At 42.5% G+C, this 18,387-nt stretch overlaps 2 protein-coding genes across 3 annotated transcripts in view; both read right to left on the minus strand.

The window, feature by feature from the left end:
* Positions 1–2,713, minus strand: part of dbnlb (drebrin-like b) — a 17,777-nt gene extending 15,064 nt beyond the window's left edge. For both annotated transcript variants that reach the window (XM_027024184.2, XM_027024183.2), the window contains exon 1: positions 2,530–2,713. In XM_027024184.2, the coding sequence (XP_026879985.1) occupies positions 2,530–2,612 (83 nt within the window). In that variant the 5' untranslated portion in view covers positions 2,613–2,713. The remainder of the gene's footprint in view (positions 1–2,529) is intronic.
* Positions 2,714–3,138: 425 nt separating this feature from the next.
* On the minus strand, positions 3,139–14,723 carry ube2d4 (ubiquitin-conjugating enzyme E2D 4 (putative)). Its single transcript, XM_027024176.2, has 7 exons — positions 14,453–14,723; positions 9,850–9,913; positions 9,598–9,629; positions 9,204–9,281; positions 9,007–9,112; positions 8,572–8,665; positions 3,139–6,060 (listed from the first exon to the last, which is right to left on the minus strand). Exons 1-7 carry the CDS (start codon positions 14,474–14,476, stop codon positions 6,015–6,017), a joined length of 444 nt encoding a protein of 147 aa, XP_026879977.1. The 5' UTR covers positions 14,477–14,723; the 3' UTR covers positions 3,139–6,014.
* Between the last annotated feature and the right edge of the window lie 3,664 nt (positions 14,724–18,387).

Here is an 18,387-nt window from a genome sequence, read left to right on the forward strand (position 1 = left end):
TAGTCTGTAATTACACCCAAGACGATTAGATTTGACTAAAAAGGAACGTGTTGATACAAGATAGGGGCTTCTCACAAAGTGGACGGTGAGTGTAAACAGAAGCTGCTGTTACTGAATGCCAAACGTACTAATTTCACTGCAGCTGACTCTGCAAAAAAAAATCAATTTACCGAGTCAGCTGGCAATGTCAAACATATCCCATCATCCTCTGCTCGGGTATACACACGGTCCTTCGTGATGGTGAAGGGTGAATAGCCCAGACAAAACATCTCATGCCATAAGCCTCAACCGGCCTCGTACAAGACATGTTTCTCTTTCAAAACCCCCTACTTGGGCCTGTCAAAACACAGCCACAGATGCCAGTGAACTGACTCAGTCTGTGCTAACAAACAGCACAGCAGACATAGGCCTACAAATCACATACTTTAATAGCTACAGCCCTGTTATTGTTGGGTTGCTGAAATACCAGGAAACTAGCCTGGCTGGACATTTCAGAAGGAAATAAGTGAAATATCATCACATTTGAATCGCCAACACAAAACCAGATCAGCAGTGGTTTGAAATTGTAACCACTGAAATTAGATGCAATGGCCATCCAGAGAGAAAGCTAACCACGTGCTGTTTCAGTGCAGGAAAAGATTGCTAGCGGTTACACAAGTGACACATTTATGTGTAATTAGATGACCATTTTACCCAAAGTGACTTACAATTATGACTGAGAACAACTTGAGCAATTGAGGGTTAAGGGTCTTGCTCAGGGGCCCAACAGTGGAAACCTAGCAGTGATGGGACTTAAACCAGCAACCTTCTGATTACTAGTCAAGTACCTTAACCACTGAGCTACCACTAAACTATGCAAGTTACTGTGACTGTCAAGTAACTCATTAAGAATGCTCGTTCTGGTCGTGTTGATCTCTGAGCTACAGTGAAATCAGACACTACACTTAGGATGGTAAAGGTGAGAAAAATCGATTGAGGTGCTAGACAGGGAGCCCTAATTTCCTAAAACGAGGCCCTTCTCGGTACAGGCGGGCGTGTGTCCGTGTTTCGCGCTTCCTGTGTCAAAATTCTGAGTAGGAAAGGGAGCGAAAATTAAATATGGGCCATTTATAATTACTCCTCTTGTCTCATCCTTTCTGAAACGCACACTTACAGCAAGGTCTCCTGGGCACGCGTCACTGGGCAGCATCTCCAGTCTCAGCAGCGTAAGCCGGAAAGCCATACCAAGTTGTAAATCATTCAGCCCTCCGTGGTCATGCGTAGTCCAACCAGGAAGCTAAGCTCAATTGTCAGCAAGAAGACGAGCCAAAATTGCAGCTCTGCGCATCAACAGGTGGTATAACTTAAATTATTTAACTGCTGCCATATGCCAAGGAGGTAGTCACAGCCTGCGCACTCTAGACACCAAACTATACTTAAGTGGCTACTTGGACTAAGCATTATTTAATAAAGCATGGACTGTTTATTGGCCCATGGAGGATTGGGGGTCTCTCTTCAGTCTGAATTCCTTAATTCCACCCAGGGAGTTTTTCCTTGACATTGGCGCCTCTGGCTTGCTCATTAGGGATCTGTTGCCATACATTTGTAAAGCTGCTTTGTGACAACGTGTGTCGTAAAAAGATTTCCGCGTCGCAGAAGGTTTATGATCAGACAGAGTGACAATAACGGCACCGTGGCTATTTGAAAGTGCGTTTCTGTAGAACCAAAAGAAAAAGAAAAGCCATTTGTAGCCAACTCTGACTGGGGCTGGTGGAGTTGGAGCCATTTTCTTTTCGGCTAGCCTACTAGGTTATATTTGGGGTCGTTTTCCAGACACAGATTAAGCCTTGAATGACTAGAATGCAAAGAATTTCCAGCTGTGATTCACCGTTTGAAGTGGTTTGGTGCAAATTTCGGCTTGTATTGCAGAATACAAGACCTCAACTGTTACTGAGAGATGTTAAACACAACCAGTATTAAGGACATGACGGACACAATGGCTGAAATATTCACAAGTCCCCCCGGGTCTCACCGGGCACCGTTTCACCTCAACACCTGTGAATCCCGTTTGACCCTGAAGCGCCTGACCGACTGGCGAGGAAACAGGACGTGCACTGGGGTCAACCGTGTGTAAATCGCATCAACTTTCAGTCTGGCCCGGTGAAAAGAGCGACTTTCACACATCCAGGCTCAGGTTTAGCCACTTTCAGATTCCTCCAACGTGTGCAGACGGCACAAAGTTTATAGTTAAAACCTCTACGTTAGTTAGTTACAATGTAGCGTTAAGCTACAGGACGTTACATACGCAACACGCCTGGAAATAAACGTAGATCTGAAAGGGAAGTCTCACTGCCGCGGCCTGATACCTACACCCAAGAACTCGAGTATTGTTTGAAATACTACCGCGCTGGACAGGTAGAATAAATGCTCAGATGTAACATCAGCCAGGGCGCTAAACAGCAAAACCTCACGGTGCACAGGCTGCTAGCCTAGCCAACGCCGGCGAAACATGTCGACTGATCACAATAATGGATCCGCAACGTTACTTACCAGTTGGTCTCGGATTTCTCGCCCACCACCTCCTTGTACGCCGCCGTAAGGGCGGCGCCGTTCTTGCTCAGATTCACAGCCATCGTGTAAGGATCGGTCCGTCTTCAAGGCCAGGAGCTGGTGGACCTACTGGCAGTACGCACACAGGAAGCGTGGCTCGCCACACCAAGTACACCACCGCTCCGCCGAGGGGACCCGGGAAGTCTGAAAACGGCGCATGGCGCCATCTAGTGGACGCACGACGCACTTGTTTACCTTCTCGTCATATGGAGATATTAATACCGGTCTCTCATCTACAGTAGTATTGATATTGGCCGCCAAGACGGCAAGGTGTTAAGTGGACTATTATTCATTCCTCGTTGTGCCTAATACATGACGACGACTGCTTTCATGCTTAACTGCATTTTCCGTCATTTGGTTAAACGAATGCGGCAAAGTGTTCATGCTTTAATTAGGAGTCTTAACGCGTTAATATATGCATCACAATAGTACCGGGCTAAATGGGACCCAGGTACTTTACAATGCAGTGAACGTGCATTTCAGTTATACAGCACCATATAACCCACAATAACAATGAGACGCCACAAAAAATACATCCAGGAGAAGATCTAAAACAAAGGGAACTTTATTCACTAATGCAACACCTCTGAGGTTAGTTTCAGCTGTTCTGAGCGCATGAGGAGAATGTCAAACTAGAGAGCAGTAGACAGCAGTTAGCGAGGAGAGGGGTGTGTGTGTTTCTCCTCGCAAAAGTAAAACCCTCAACAGATTAGAGGGGAAAATAAAACATCGAAATAAGATTTTTTACAGTACAGTTCGGGTTGTTACACACTATCGGTTAAGGCTAAGATTTTATAGTGGAGGATTAAAGGAAATCGGAGATCCCCGATTCCTTCCAAATGGTCGTGGAAAAGGTTTTATCGCTGCGATCTGTCCAGCATTCCACAAGTTCCTTTCCCAGAGCCATTTTCAACCAGAGGCAAACATACACTGCTACCGACTGCGTTGGAAGACAACACAATAAATAAATACACAAACCAAAAAAAAGCACGAACGAGAAAGGCCACACCAAGTGGACACTGCCATGGTGTTGGCAATATGCGCTCGAGTGCTGGCACGGTTGTTTGCAGACAATAAGAAGAAACGAGCGGACGCTCCGTTTAGGACAGCGTCCGTCCCCACACCCACACCCACACACACCCACACACAAATTACATTCCAACGTTGCAAAAACATCGAATCATCGGAAAGTAAAACTTGACGTGCTGATCCGATCCCGTGCAGCCGCGTGACGGTTCTACATGGAGCCAAGTCTTATTTCGAGGGGACGAAAATGCGAGAGGAAGCGCGAGCGCAACTTGGCCTTTCGCCTTTCCACCAGGGAGCAAAGACAACCTCTGCGCCAACGGATAGAGCCCAGGAACGCTGCGGTTTCCACCTTTCTAGACGCAACCAGAGCGTCTAGTCGCTCCTTCCTCGGCTATTCACGTCTACCACCTGCTTCAGAGCAATGGGCTTTTTAATGAGATGTGTTAAAAAAAAACAACAAAAAAAAAATGGACAAGAAATCACCTCAGTTCAGAACTTAGGCTTGTTGTACATCAAATATACCATCTACGCTCAGTCACAAAGCTAGTATATATTAGTGCCTAGAAACAAGATATCTAAGAATTACTAAAGACTACATTCTTGCTCACAGACATAGTAGAAGAAAATATCAGAAGCGTACTGCATTTGTGCGGCCCCTTGCTACGAAAATCTAAAGGAACAATAACGTTAACACATTTGGCAGCAATGGTGTGTGGAGTTTCCATACAGATCCCGCCACCCAAGAAATCGACTTCTCTGCGTCTTCGGATACAGTGTTCCTCGGACAACGTCTCTGCAAGCGAATCTGCTTCATTTAAAAGACACACAGGAAACTTGGCCTCGTTTCTGCAGGCAAATGACTATACTCATTTACAAATACTTACACGTCTGCGACAACATGCACATGCAGATGGCGTGGTTTTAGATCTATAAAAATCTGGCATGGAAACTCCTATCCAAACACACAGGGGAGGGCTGATTACAGCAAACCGCACATGGGTGCTTGTCTCGTTTCGGTTAAACGGATATATCCGGATGACCGAACTCGCTTTACTGTTATTATTTGCCCCCCAGTTAGGGGGGTATCGTCTCAGTTCGAGATACCATCTAGTGTCACAGATGGACAGTGATGGCATGTGACAACGGCATGAAAGTTAAAAACAAAAATAGGACCCGCCTCCAACGTTCAAGGTTTGAAATCACGGCCCTACTCCCATTTCATAAACTACGTGGAAAACCAAGTCAGTGGAACCTGAATAATGCTAATTTTCTTTCTCCCAATCATCTACATTATATAGACTAAAAAAAGGCAGGGTCACATATCTCTCTCTCATGCGCGCGCACTCACACACGCGCGCGCGCGCACACACACACACACACACACACACACACACACACACACACACACACACACACACACACACACACACACGACATGTAACAAAATACAGCTGTACCATATATCGAAGGGCCACACAGAGCTCTTACTTCTTGTTATGAAATGAAATGAGATGATTTCAACTGACTGAAACAGCGTTAACATCATTTTGTAACCTTCTCTACTATAGTTCCCTGTCTTAATACAGATATTTTATTTAAAGGCTTATTTTTCACATTTGATAAATAAAATCTTGTTCAAGTGGTAAGTAGGAATACTATATAACGAAGAGTGTACATTATGAACTGTATTGTGCCCTGAGTGCATACCGTTACATGTCTAATACACACGCATGCATGCACGCATGCTCGCTCACACACACACGCGCGCACACACACACACACACAATCTCACACACACACACACACACACACACACAATCACACAGAGAGAACCAAAGGGTAAACACAGTAGTTCAGAAGAGATGAGATGGTGTGTGGATGAGGGAGGCTTATCCCATCCTCTCCACCCAGAGGCTGTGCGGGCCCTGGTGCCAGCAGGAAGCGGGCCAGGCACAGACACGGGCACGCCAGCAAACCCCAAGGCAAGGAATGGGGAGGGCAGCTACAGGAACACAGCGAGTCAGTCACAATAACAGCAGTAGTAGTAGTAGTGCTAAAAGTCAGAAAAGTCTCATTTTCCTGGGTTCGTGGTAGCCTGTGGGCTTGTCCCATTTTCCAGAGACTGTTTTCCAGTATTTTTCCCGGCTCTCGCGTGGCAGACCCGGGCACCCATCTGGGTGCGGCGGCACATGTGCGGCAGAGGTTAGCCGCGACGTGGCCCTGACGTGCACGGGTGTCCTCGTCTCCGCTCTCTGTCTCCTCCCAGCCCACGGTTCAGTGTTGGTCTGTCCTCCACCTCTCACTCACGCTTGTTCGGTCTCCTCATGTTAAAAAACATTAAAACTGGTTGGTCTGTCCCTTTGTTTGCCCTGGTGGTCCAGCGGAAGGAGGAACTCTCACATGGCGTACTTTTGTGTCCATTCTCTTGCTAGTCTGTTGTATCTGGAGGTTTTTTTTTCAAAAGGGGCAGAATAAAATGAATACTTCAGTCTGAATACTACTGATAAAGTGTTCAACTATATGAAGCACACAGAAGACATAATGTCAGGTGTGTTACAATACTGTGTTGTGAGACTTGTTACAACGTATGAGTAGTGTGATGTGGGGCATACTACAATACTGTATTTTATTGTGAGATATAATACAATACTGTGCTATAATGTGGGGCCTGTTACAATACTGTTTTGTAATGTGTGCCATGCTACAGTACGCCACTGTACATGTATACCATGTTCCGATACTGTAATGCGGAGCTTGTTATGAGATGTAAATGAAAAAATGTAAAATCTACTGTAATGTGGCGCATTTTACGATACTGTACTGTAAAGCATGCTACAATATTTTATTGTTATGTGGAGCTTTTTATTGTCACGGAACGCTCGCCTCCTGCGAGTCACGTGGTTTGGCCCGCCACGTGAAGTGGGAGGATCTTTGTTCGTAACCACACCTGCATTGTGTTAGTCTATGTGTATTTAAACCCGTGCCAATGTGTGCAATGTTTTGGTCATTGTTAATGTAGCATGTCGTGTGTACCTATATGTATCAAGTCTTAACTATGCTTGTTTAACATCGTGTTAAGTGTTAGAAGTAGTTAGTGTTTAGTGTGCTTATGTTCATTGTTTGTGTTTACATGCGAGTGCCACTTTCCTCCTCTATGTTGTATATGAATAAATGTTCGTCCATATTGAGGAAGTCTGTGCATCCTGCTCCACGCCCTTCGGCACTCGGGCCAGCAAGTTACACTGTGGAGCATATTACAATACTCTAGTGTAATGTGGAGCATATTACAATACTCTACCGTAATGTGGAGTATATTACAATACTCTAGTGTAATGTGGAGCATATTACAATACTCTAGTGTAATGTGGAGCATATTACAATACTCTACTGTAATGTGGAGCATATTACAATACTCTACCGTAATGTGGAGCATATTACAATACTCTACCGTAATGTGGAGCATATTACAATACTCTACCGTAATGTGGAGCATATTACAATACTCTACCGTAATATGGAGCATATTACAATACTCTAGTGTAATGTGGAGTATATTACAATACTCTACCGTAATGTGGAGCATATTACAATACTCTAGTGTAATGTGGAGCATATTACAATACTCTAGTGTAATGTGGAGTATATTACAATACTCTACCGTAATGTGGAGCATATTACAATACTCTAGTGTAATGTGGAGCATATTACAATACTCTAGTGTAATGTGGAGTATATTACAATACTCTACCGTAATGTGGAGCATATTACAATACTCTAGTGTAATGTGGAGTATATTACAATACTCTACCGTAATGTGGAGCATATTACAATACTCTAGTGTAATGTGGAGTATATTACAATACTCTACCGTAATGTGGAGCATATTACAATACTCTACCGTAATGTGGAGCATATTACAATACTCTAGTGTAATGTGGAGCATATTACAATACTCTAGTGTAATGTGGAGCATATTACAATACTCTAGTGTAATGTGGAGTATATTACAATACTCTACCGTAATGTGGAGCATATTACAATACTCTAGTGTAATGTGGAGCATATTACAATACTCTAGTGTAATGTGGAGTATATTACAATACTCTACCGTAATGTGGAGCATATTACAATACTCTAGTGTAATGTGGAGCATATTACAATACTCTAGTGTAATGTGGAGCATATTACAATACTCTACCGTAATGTGGAGCATATTACAATACTCTAGTGTAATGTGGAGCATATTACAATACTCTACCGTAATGTGGAGCATATTACAATACTCTACCGTAATGTGGAGCATATTACAATACTCTACCGTAATGTGGAGCATATTACAATACTCTACCGTAATGTGGAGCATATTACAATACTCTACCGTAATGTGGAGCATATTACAATACTCTAGTGTAATGTGGAGCATATTACAATACTCTACCGTAATGTGGAGCATATTACAATACTCTACCGTAATGTGGAGCATATTACAATACTCTACCGTAATGTGGAGCATATTACAATACTCTAGTGTAATGTGGAGCATATTACAATACTCTACCGTAATGTGGAGCATATTACAATACTCTACCGTAATGTGGAGCATATTACAATACTCTACCGTAATGTGGAGCATATTACAATACTCTAGTGTAATGTGGAGCATATTACAATACTCTAGTGTAATGTGGAGCATATTACAATACTCTACCGTAATGTGGAGCATATTACAATACTCTAGTGTAATGTGGAGCATATTACAATACTCTAGTGTAATGTGGAGCATATTACAATACTCTACCGTAATGTGGAGCATATTACAATACTCTAGTGTAATGTGGAGTATATTACAATACTCTAGTGTAATGTGGAGCATATTACAATACTCTAGTGTAATGTGGGCCATGCTACAACACTCGGCTGTACTGTGAGGCGCACCATTCATGGCTTACTCACTTTTCTCTGTCAGCTTTGTATGTGTGCGCGATCTCAGGCACTAGAGGGTCGTCTGGGTTCGGATCACATAACAGGGAGCAGATGGAGAGGAGCACTGAAATACAGGAAAAGCATAGACTCAACAAATGGACTCAACACATGGACTCAACACATGGACTCAACACATGGACTCAACACATGGACTCAACGCAGTTTCATGTTGATAAACCCATTGACTGCATTAACAAAGCACGTGACCATGGGTCATGTGGAAAAAAGCCTGTGGTGACATATGATAACGGCCACTACTGACTGATCTGACTGACGTATCACTGCTGCTCACTGATCAAAACTGGTTGGCTAATTTCAAAACCTCCAGACATAAAAACTCAGGTTTGTTTCCTTAGATGGTGCGCTGTCATTTGTTTCCTGCACTGCTGCTGGGTGGATGCCCACCTTTCGACACGGTGAGCGCAGGAGACCACTGCGAACGCAGGATGTCAAGGCAGATGCTACCGTTACTGTTGATGTTAGGGTGGTAGATCTTCGTCGTGAACGCGACCTGGAAAAAAAACATGCGTCTTCAAGCTGCTACCCACTGCGGGTAATCTGTGGCCTCCGGGTCCCCCGGCAAAAGATGGCGTGTGACTAACCTTTGGAGGTTTGAAGGGGTAGTCTGTGGGGAAATGGATGGTGAGGAAGAAAACCCCACCCTGGTATGGGCTATCGTTCTGAAAGTACCCCAAGAAAGAAGCATCAAGTTGCACCTCCGTAAATTTACCACCACAGTTTAAAAACAGTGATGTTTTAAGCACAGTGTGTGCTTCATTAGCTGGCAGACACTAGAATTCAAAGTTCAAACAGACAAAGAGGCAGACTACAGAACAGATGGATATTTAAAAAGCAGCATTTTTAAAAAGGTTTCACAATGGGAGGAATGTCACAGCAGGATTGTAAGAAACTGCAGAAAATTACCAAAACAGCATGAAACACTAGAAGCAAATAAAGAAAAGAAAAGCAAATAAGGAAAGACATATATGTACCTACCGGACCCATTATTGTGGCTTGCCAGTGAAATACTGTAAAACATGACAAGAACATGACATTTAACAAGACAAATAAACACGAATTCCTTACAGAATCTGAGCAATGATACTGCTGTGAAAGAATTGGCTAGAGCTGCACCATCTGAGCAGGAACTAATGAGTGGTGGTCAGAAAGACCGGATATATTTTGTGCAGGAATTTATTTAAGCATTCACACATTCACTCATTCATTCATTCACTCATTCATGCTCACGGTCTTCTCCCACTGGTCCCGCTGAACACTGGGCAGGCGGATCCCTCTGTAGGTCTGTCAGCTCCTGTGGGAAAGAACACCACCAATGTGAACAAGGACAGGTGCACCTGACAGTGAACATTTTCAACCCTTTCCAAACACTTCGCCTTGTGTCACATCGCAAGGAGACATTTGGATTTCATTCTAGCCAAAAATCAATGTTACTTTAAACCAAACAATGACAAAACCCGCAACAGTTCAGCTGTGAACGAACCACTTAAAACGGCTATCTGAGCGCCATCCTCCGAGCACGGTACTCTGCCCCCTGACGCTGCACGTGCCGCAGATTGAAAAGACATGATGATTGGCTACAAGTGGCTCAGAGGAAGCATGTGACAGTCCACACCTTCCCTGGCTGGCACATGATGTGTGATAGTGGAGAATTATGTGATGGGTGGGAATTGGATACGACTACAATAGGGAGAAAAATGGGGGGGGGGGGGGGTCAATGAACTATTCACTTTCATTTAAGTGGCAAGCTGGTCTGTTTCCATCTCACCACCGAAACTAAAATCAGGAATGAATTCATCATCTCTTATCAGCTCCCTGCTTTTCCAAACGTACTTCAAAGCCACGGCTTTACCACCCTTTTACAAAAGATCTGTGCAAAATTTTGAAGTGGCACAAAGAAATGACCTGAAATCACATAAGCAAATCTGCCTTGAATCATGGTTTAAATCACAAAAAAAAAACATGTTCGCTTCTGTTTTTCACCCCAGTACAGCCAGCTGACATCCAAAAAGACTAAGAGTGCTGTTTGTAGGATCTGGCAAAACTATACGTTCGGCCTTAAATATGTTGCTAATAAAAACTGGCACACACAAAATCCCATCGAAGGAATGCCATCATAATATCTATTATAATACTATCATAATTATGAAGCCTGGTGAAAGCATTTTGGGGAACTGGGCAGTGAGTCTCCCTTTCTGCATGAAATACATTCCAGACACAGAATGCATCATAGTGGCAAGGAAGCATACTCATAAATGCCTCGAACTGGTCGAGTTGGAGTCAGACATACTGTACTTCCACTGAATGTATTATGGGCATCATGATTACAAAAGTAATTTATTTTTTATGCTGTTTTGAATAGACAAACAGACTTGCCAATTAAATAGATGGTTATATAGAGGTACATAGACAAATCAAAAAAGATTCAGAGCTTTTGCTGAGCAAAGAGCTCCCACACTGAACGTTAGGGCTGAACGTTAATACAAATTCCACACTTCAGTTTTGCGCCATTCGTTGTTTTTGTCACAAAACAAGCCACGCTAGAATACTCCTGTTATTTGCAGGGGAATGGCTCCCGCAACTGGCAAATATCCACATGTCGGTGAGTGATGATGACAATCACCTCCACCCACTCTCTACGCACCGTGGTGTGTTCCTAAACCAAGGGACACGGGCCAAGGACCGGGGAACAACCACTGCAGGCATCCGACAGTATCACACCAACGGTGCACGAAATGGCACACCACAATGCACGCAAGGCGAAGAGAGAGACCAAGCCTGCATCGCGTTAACGCCTGCGGAACCGGTATCTGCAAGATGCCCCAGCACGTTACGGGCACAGCAATGGTGGGGCTGTTTCTATGGAGCTTCTGGAACTCCTTTAAGCCTTTCATCCTCTCTCTTTGCAGAATTCATTGATGTTTATATAGTTTCATGAGCTGGCGATCTATTATGAGGCATATGGCTCGTGAGCTTGCTGGTGAAACTCTGCAAAATAACCTGCGACGTTGCCTTATGTGTGAGAAAACAATTTTCACTATTTTTTTCTCATAAAGGTTCACCTGCTTTTGACAATGACACAAATTGGTGACATCTATATCGACATTTCTATATATTTCGGATACCGCATTAAGATTTTCTGGAACTGTCACTGAGTATGTTAACCTTATGGAAGGGTGTATGCTAGGTGGCATACTAAAACTCTGGAAACAAGGCTCTACTGTGTATCTGGTTCCCACCAAATCACATGCACATGGACTAAGAGCGTGTAACGAACCTTTGATGTACCTCTCCTTTCCACCTCAAGTCTCACTGGCCTAGTTCAGTCTGTTAGATGCTGTCTGGTGTGGCATACAAGTTACAGTCTGACTCACGGCTCCAGAAAAGGCTCCCCTAAACTTAGCTGTGAGAGTCCGCGAGCTATCAGACACCAGTAACTCCGTTGCTCTGGTGTAGCTTTCCCTCGCAGATATAATAATGGAGGCACATAAGGCGACCTTCACACCACCAGCTGGACATCAGATTACAAATGAAAGCTGCATTAGTCTTGAATTCAAATGAATGACATGCAAACAAAGCAAAAATATCAGAAGGGCCTGTCTGTCTATTTACGTAACTTCTGGAAACAGAAAACATATTTCACAACACAGGATACAATCATAGCTTTACAAATTCCCACACATTTGTAAAAATCGAGGGACATTTCTCTCAAAATGTCCTATAGAACGAGAACCATCTGGCCACAGAGTCAGGCTGGGCTTGTCCAAAAAGAGGCAGATCACATTTCTAGAAGTTTCTGCAGAAGCAGTAGTGTGTGTGTGCTTGCTGCTATTTACATCTCCGATGTCATTGCCTCCTCCTGATTTCCATGTATTAAACAGGCCCGGACATGCAACCCGCCATGGCTGAGGCAGTCCCTGTGAAATGTCCCCACAGATATATCACAAAGAACCCACATTTAGAAAATGTCAACCTTAAGATGGAAAATTTATATTCAGTTTTACACCTTAGCCAAAATTCAGTAGTGAGCGGAGCTGTGATATGTTTATTTCTGTATTTCTTTTTACTACATACATATCAGCTCTTATCAGGAAGCACATGACGGGACAAAAAGCTTTTACTCATGAAATGTTTTGACAAATCTTACAGTGAGAGTGTTGTGTTTGCTATCCTATCACACTCAGGGTCTGTGCTCACTTCCAAATCTACTATGTTACAAATCAAAAATTCCTGATAGGCGAATTGTCATTATAGATGTTAAAAATATCATTAGTGATTAAGATAAGTGCAACTATATATATATTGTTTGACAAAAAGAAAAAACCTATCCTATTTGTGGTCAAATTAGCACACTGGTCTAGTAACATTAGGCGTGTCTCACTTAATCCTTACCCAATACACACAGTTAGTCTGTATTTACACCAAATCGTAATCTAACACATAGGCCTATTGTATGGTTTTCACACCAATTAAATGACAGCGGTCTTTTATCGAGTTTACAGTTAGCAGACATTTCAACAGATGGGACGCCAGGGACGCATGTGCATTTCGACCTGGATGAGACTAGGAGCCTAGAATCTGCAGATAAATAACCGTTTGGCAATAAATCCTTAGAACACAATCATGATCAAAGTGAAAACACAAGGTTAGAATGTAAATCATATTTATATAGTAATTCATGTTTATAAGATATGTAATAGCCTACATGTAATACATCTCTTGTGCCCACACAAGTGTAAAGTATAAGAACGTTTGGCAGTAACGTTAGTTATTACACATCGCTGATTGCTACTAAGAAAACTAAAAATCTCAAAATCTCCATTAAAATCTCGTTGACATGGTCTTGAATCTTTTCATCACATTATTACATATCCCGAAGGAAAATGAACAGCGAAAACCATTATTCAATTACTGTGAAGCAGTGAACACTAGCACGACGTCTCTAAGCTGGGTGTCCGGGAACATACTAGCTGTAAAGTTTATACCATAATAATATATTCTAGGCTAAAAGCATGCATGATTTTTGCTCAACGACCTTAACGTTGAACACTGCTTTAAAAAACAAAACAAAAACAAAACCTTAATTCTAGACGAACGGCGCTCAGACACAAACGGCTCTGTAACATATCGGAGAGTCTGAAAAAGAAACACCTCTTATATTTAATGCAGTTCTGTGATTAAAGTCGGGGGCATGCGTGGCAAACCTGTTAAAAATACCCTCCGCGGTCCCGTTTGCCGAGCCATATATGGGAACGTTGACATTGGGGTTCAGTATTTGGCAACTTGGAGCGCTTGCTGGCCAGTACGCTTGCGCGTCCGGCGCGCTCCCGTTCATGTTGAATGACTATCATCGAGATTGTATTTTACCACCGTTTATTCCCACCACCCGGGTCGGCTACAGATGTACCTGTGGCAAATGTGTAATAAAAGCAACGGCCAACGTCTCCGTGCATCGTACGCCGTGTGTTCTCGAAAGTCAATGTCACAACGTAACCTATCAAAAGCAAACATTACTGGTGACAATCAGCCCTAAAACAAATACTTAAGCTGGCCATCTGCATCGCCTGGCTGGAGAAACGGTTATTTTATAATGAGTGGCACGATGAGGGTTCGCAAAAGGGGGAAACGATGGCGCACGGTGCGTCGGTCGCAGGGGGGCATGCATCCACCATAGTCTATTCCTCTTTGTCTAGATGGAGATTTTCAGGAATGAGTACGAAAATGGGGAAAGTACGACGCAATCCTATACAGAAAGACGCAGAGAAAGTGAAGAAACGAGCCGAGTGCGCGATGCTAAATTTACAGTGCAGACAACGAGAAACAGCCTACTCACCTTTTGGATTCTTTTCAACGCCATTTGCTCGTTTTATAGGAGAAGACTGTTAGCTAGATAAGATTGTATGGGCCTGTGCAGTTTAGTTTAGATGGGAGCGCTGTTTGCCCCTCACTGTCAAGCGCTGCGTTCAGAACAACAACGGTACAAGAGCACAGATTGTAACATTTACGCAGCTGTGTGAACGCCAGTCTATGATTTCAGTAATTCTTACCCCCTCTAATCTGACTGACAGCATTTGCTGCTGTACACAGAGAGCAATAAGCTACCATCGCGATAACATCCAACAACAAGGCCTCCGTTATCTTGCTCACGAGATTTGTGGTGGCCTGCTGGGATACGTAGTTTTCATAATATTGTGATTGGAAACGAGAGACGTTCTTTATAGTAGCGTAGTTGAAGCAGTGTGTATGATTCTGTAAAAAAAATTTATTTCTTTAAATTGTTAATTCTTTGTATGAGCATTTTTTAAATTAATATCAGTCTGTTCATAATTATTAAATTGTTTTAATTATTCATTTAAATTAATTGTTAAGTAATAACACCGAAGAATGGGCACACTGTAAATAATTTTTACAGTTAATTGACTGGGCTCCATGTGCAGCAAGCTGCAAAGTGTGTTCTGACACCTTTCCATCATAGCCCATATTAACTTTTTTCAGCAATCTGTTACAGTAGATTTTCTGTGGAATCAGCATAGTCTTCGCTCCCCATGCAAATCAATGAGCCTTAGCATTCAAGACCATTGTAACGAGATAAATGTTATTCCTCTCACTTGTCATTAGTTTTGATGTTGTGCCTGACTGGTGTACATTGCGGGCCATTGTATTTTTGGGTTGAAGGCCAAAAATGTGAGACAGAGGCTATTAATTAGTTGAACACCAGTAAAATGTTTAAAAAAACAACAACATTTGTGTAGAAATTTCAGCAGAATAAAGATGAATGGAACCATTTGAGCTTATTTAAAAACAGACAAAGGAAGTAGTGTCTTTTTGGAACACCTTTTCCAAGAATTAGTCAGACTGAGAACCCTGAAAGATCACATCTCATACGAAGATAAGCATCAAACCAAAGGAAAGCATTTTGAGTTAAACAAATATAGAGAGAGAGCTTATCAAGGAGGAAGCAGTGATCAACCTTACCAAAAGCCTTGGAAAGATCAATGAAATCTGTACCTGTGAGTTGTCCTGTGTCATAGATATGAGAATGCATCATTAGTTGATTTTAATAGAGCTGTGATGGTGGGAAAGTTACGCTTGACGTAAGATTGGAATGGAGATAAAATATTGAACCGATTGATTAATTGTCATAATTGACTAAAAATAAAGTATTAAATATTTTAGCAATAGTACAAATAATAGAGCTTGATCAGGTGATGGTGGCAGGGCGGGAGGGCAGACATAACGCAAACGCAAACACATCGTACAGCGTCGAACCTGCATGAACAACAGAAACTGAGGGGGATAAAAATACAAAAGCAGAGCGCTGGCAGTGATCACTTCAAAAATGGGCTTGGCAGCATCGACCGCGGTCATGACAAGCCGAGAATAATGCGCAGCATTGGAGGGAGGTGCCTGTGGGCTAGATATAGGGGAAAAGAAACAAGCAACAGGCACAGGTGATCAGTGATTAGTATACTGGTGATTGGGAATGGGATGTGTGTGTGTGTGTGTGTGTGTGTGTGTGTGTGTGTGTGTGTGTGTGTGTGTGTGTGTGTGTGTGTGTGTCTGTCAGTGGGCGTGTCCCTCTGGCTGGGTGCCTGAGTTACCGTGACAGGTTAATAATTATTCACATCAGATGGGTCTCAGCCTTTAGAAAGGGGAGATGTATACGCATTTCGGTATACAAAAGGGATATATTATCAATATATTACCATATGAGCAGGAAGATGAAGCTTACAAACCAACACTACTGACTTTCAGCTCACGTATAGCTTTAAAAAAAGTCAGTAGGCAAGATTTTTCTAAAGGAAACAACCATTAAGACTATAAAATTTGAAGAACCAGCAAACAGCAGTTAAAGCATTGGGAACCACAGATAGAATAAAAAATCTGACAAAAGCAAATGAGTATAAGAAATAAATCAATTTCATTATTCATTCATATCTGGCTTGTGGAGTTTTTATCAGTTTTTTGAGAATGTGGTTCTATTGATTCAAAAACTGCTTAGGGTTATGAACATCATGAGAAAGACTACCTTTATAGTTATTAGATCTGATTACATAATCTCTCCAGGGATCTGGAGACATCGCAGTCTACAAAATCCTTATATAAGTGATATTTGACCCAGTCTTTACCCTTTGTTTTAAAAGGCTGATAAGCTGGGAGCTGATCCAGGATCAGTGTCTACCTTTAACTCTGTTTACATGGGAGAGTGTTTGTCAATTACATTAGTAATTTAAGAGTAAAAGAAATTCAATGCACCATAAACAAAAGGATTAACTGAAATCTATTCCGGCTAATTGTAATTAGGTCTTGAGTAAAATAATCCATATAACTATTTTTTTTTTTAAATATTGTCTTAGTCTAATGTAGACTATAAGGGCAAAAGTATTGGGACACCCATCTTAATCATTGAATTCAGGTGTTTTTTTCAGTTATTCAGGTGTATAAAACAAGCACCTAGGCATGCAGTCTGCCTTTACAAATGTTTCTGAAAGAATGAGTTGCTTTAAAGAGCTTACTGAATTTGAGTGTGGTACTGTAATAGGATGCCATCATTGCAACAAGTCAGTTTGTGAATTTTCTTCCCTCCTAGGTAGTCCACAACTGTGAGTGGTATTATTAAAAAGTGGAATTGTTTAGGAACTACAGCAACTCAGCCATAAAGTGGCAGACCACGTAAAGTCACAGAGCGGGGTCGCCGAGTGCTCAGGCGCATAGTGCGTAAAGGTCACTGATGCTCTGCTGACTCAGTAACTGCAGAGTTCCAAACATCCTCTGGTACTTACATCAGCACCAAAACTGCGTTGGGAGCTGCACGGCATGGGTTTCCAGGGCCGTGCAGCTGCACGCAAGCCTTGCATCACCAAGCACCGTGCCAAGCGTAGGAAGGAATGGTGTAAAGCACACTGCCACTGACAGTTCTGTGGAGAGACGAATCACACTTCTCTATCTGACAGTCTGAGGGACGAGGCTGGGTTTGACAAACACCAGGAGAACGTTAGTTGGGCGAAGGAGGGATTACGCTATGTGGTTGTTTTTCAGGGGTTGGCCAAGGCCCCTGAGTTCTAGTGAAGAAAAATCCAGAAAAGACATTCTGGACAGTTGTATGCTTCCAACTTTGTGGGAACAGTTTGGGGAAGGCCTTTTTCTGTTAAAGCAAGACTGTGCCCCGTTGCACAAAGCGATGTCCATAAATGCACGATTGGGTGAGTTTTGTGTGGAAGAACTTTACCTCAACCCTATCAAATGCCTTTGGGATGAACAAGAATGGAATTTGTGAGTCAGGCCCTCACCTCTGAGATCAGTGTCCGACCTCATAAGCACTCTTCTGATTAAATGGGCACAAATTCCCACAGACACACTCCAAAATCTTATAGAAAGCCTTCCCAGAGCAGCTGCTGAGGGGTCCCCCTTTAGTGGTTAAAACATCCTCCACTCTTCAACTCCATATTAATGCAGATGAATTCAGAATGAGATGCCATAAAAACTTCTGCAGGTGTAATGTCTAGGTGTCCTAATACATTTGCCCGTATAGTGTATTTTGGAGGACAACCTGGAGTTTTAATTTGCAAGGCATAAAATATAACTGAATGATAACTTATACAATCAGGTGTAAGTGGAAACAACACCAGATTTAATTATCCTTTCAGGATTAGTGACAAGTATCCAATACAGCAAAGTAGTCCAACGATCCACTCCGTTAATTAACTAAGTGAGATTTACACCCCCAAATAAATTTCTATCATTAGGAGAGGAACAATCAAGCTAATT

The sequence above is a fragment of the Electrophorus electricus genome, chromosome 18, assembly GCF_013358815.1.
Source record: "Electrophorus electricus isolate fEleEle1 chromosome 18, fEleEle1.pri, whole genome shotgun sequence".
Taxonomy (NCBI): domain Eukaryota; kingdom Metazoa; phylum Chordata; class Actinopteri; order Gymnotiformes; family Gymnotidae; genus Electrophorus; species Electrophorus electricus.

What these genes read in the sequence shown, in the direction of transcription:
- ube2d4 (XM_027024176.2), bottom strand. Translation starts at nt 14,476, where the DNA reads ATGGCGTTGAAAAGAATCCAAAAG. An exon ending in GGGACCAGTGGGAGAAGACC is followed by an intron (nt 9,630 to 9,849) that starts GTGAGCATGAAT and finishes CATGTTTTACAG; the next exon opens with TATTTCACTGGCAAGCCACA. An exon ending in ACCCCTTCAAACCTCCAAAG is followed by an intron (nt 9,113 to 9,203) that starts GTTAGTCACACG and finishes TTTTTTTTCCAG; the next exon opens with GTCGCGTTCACGACGAAGAT.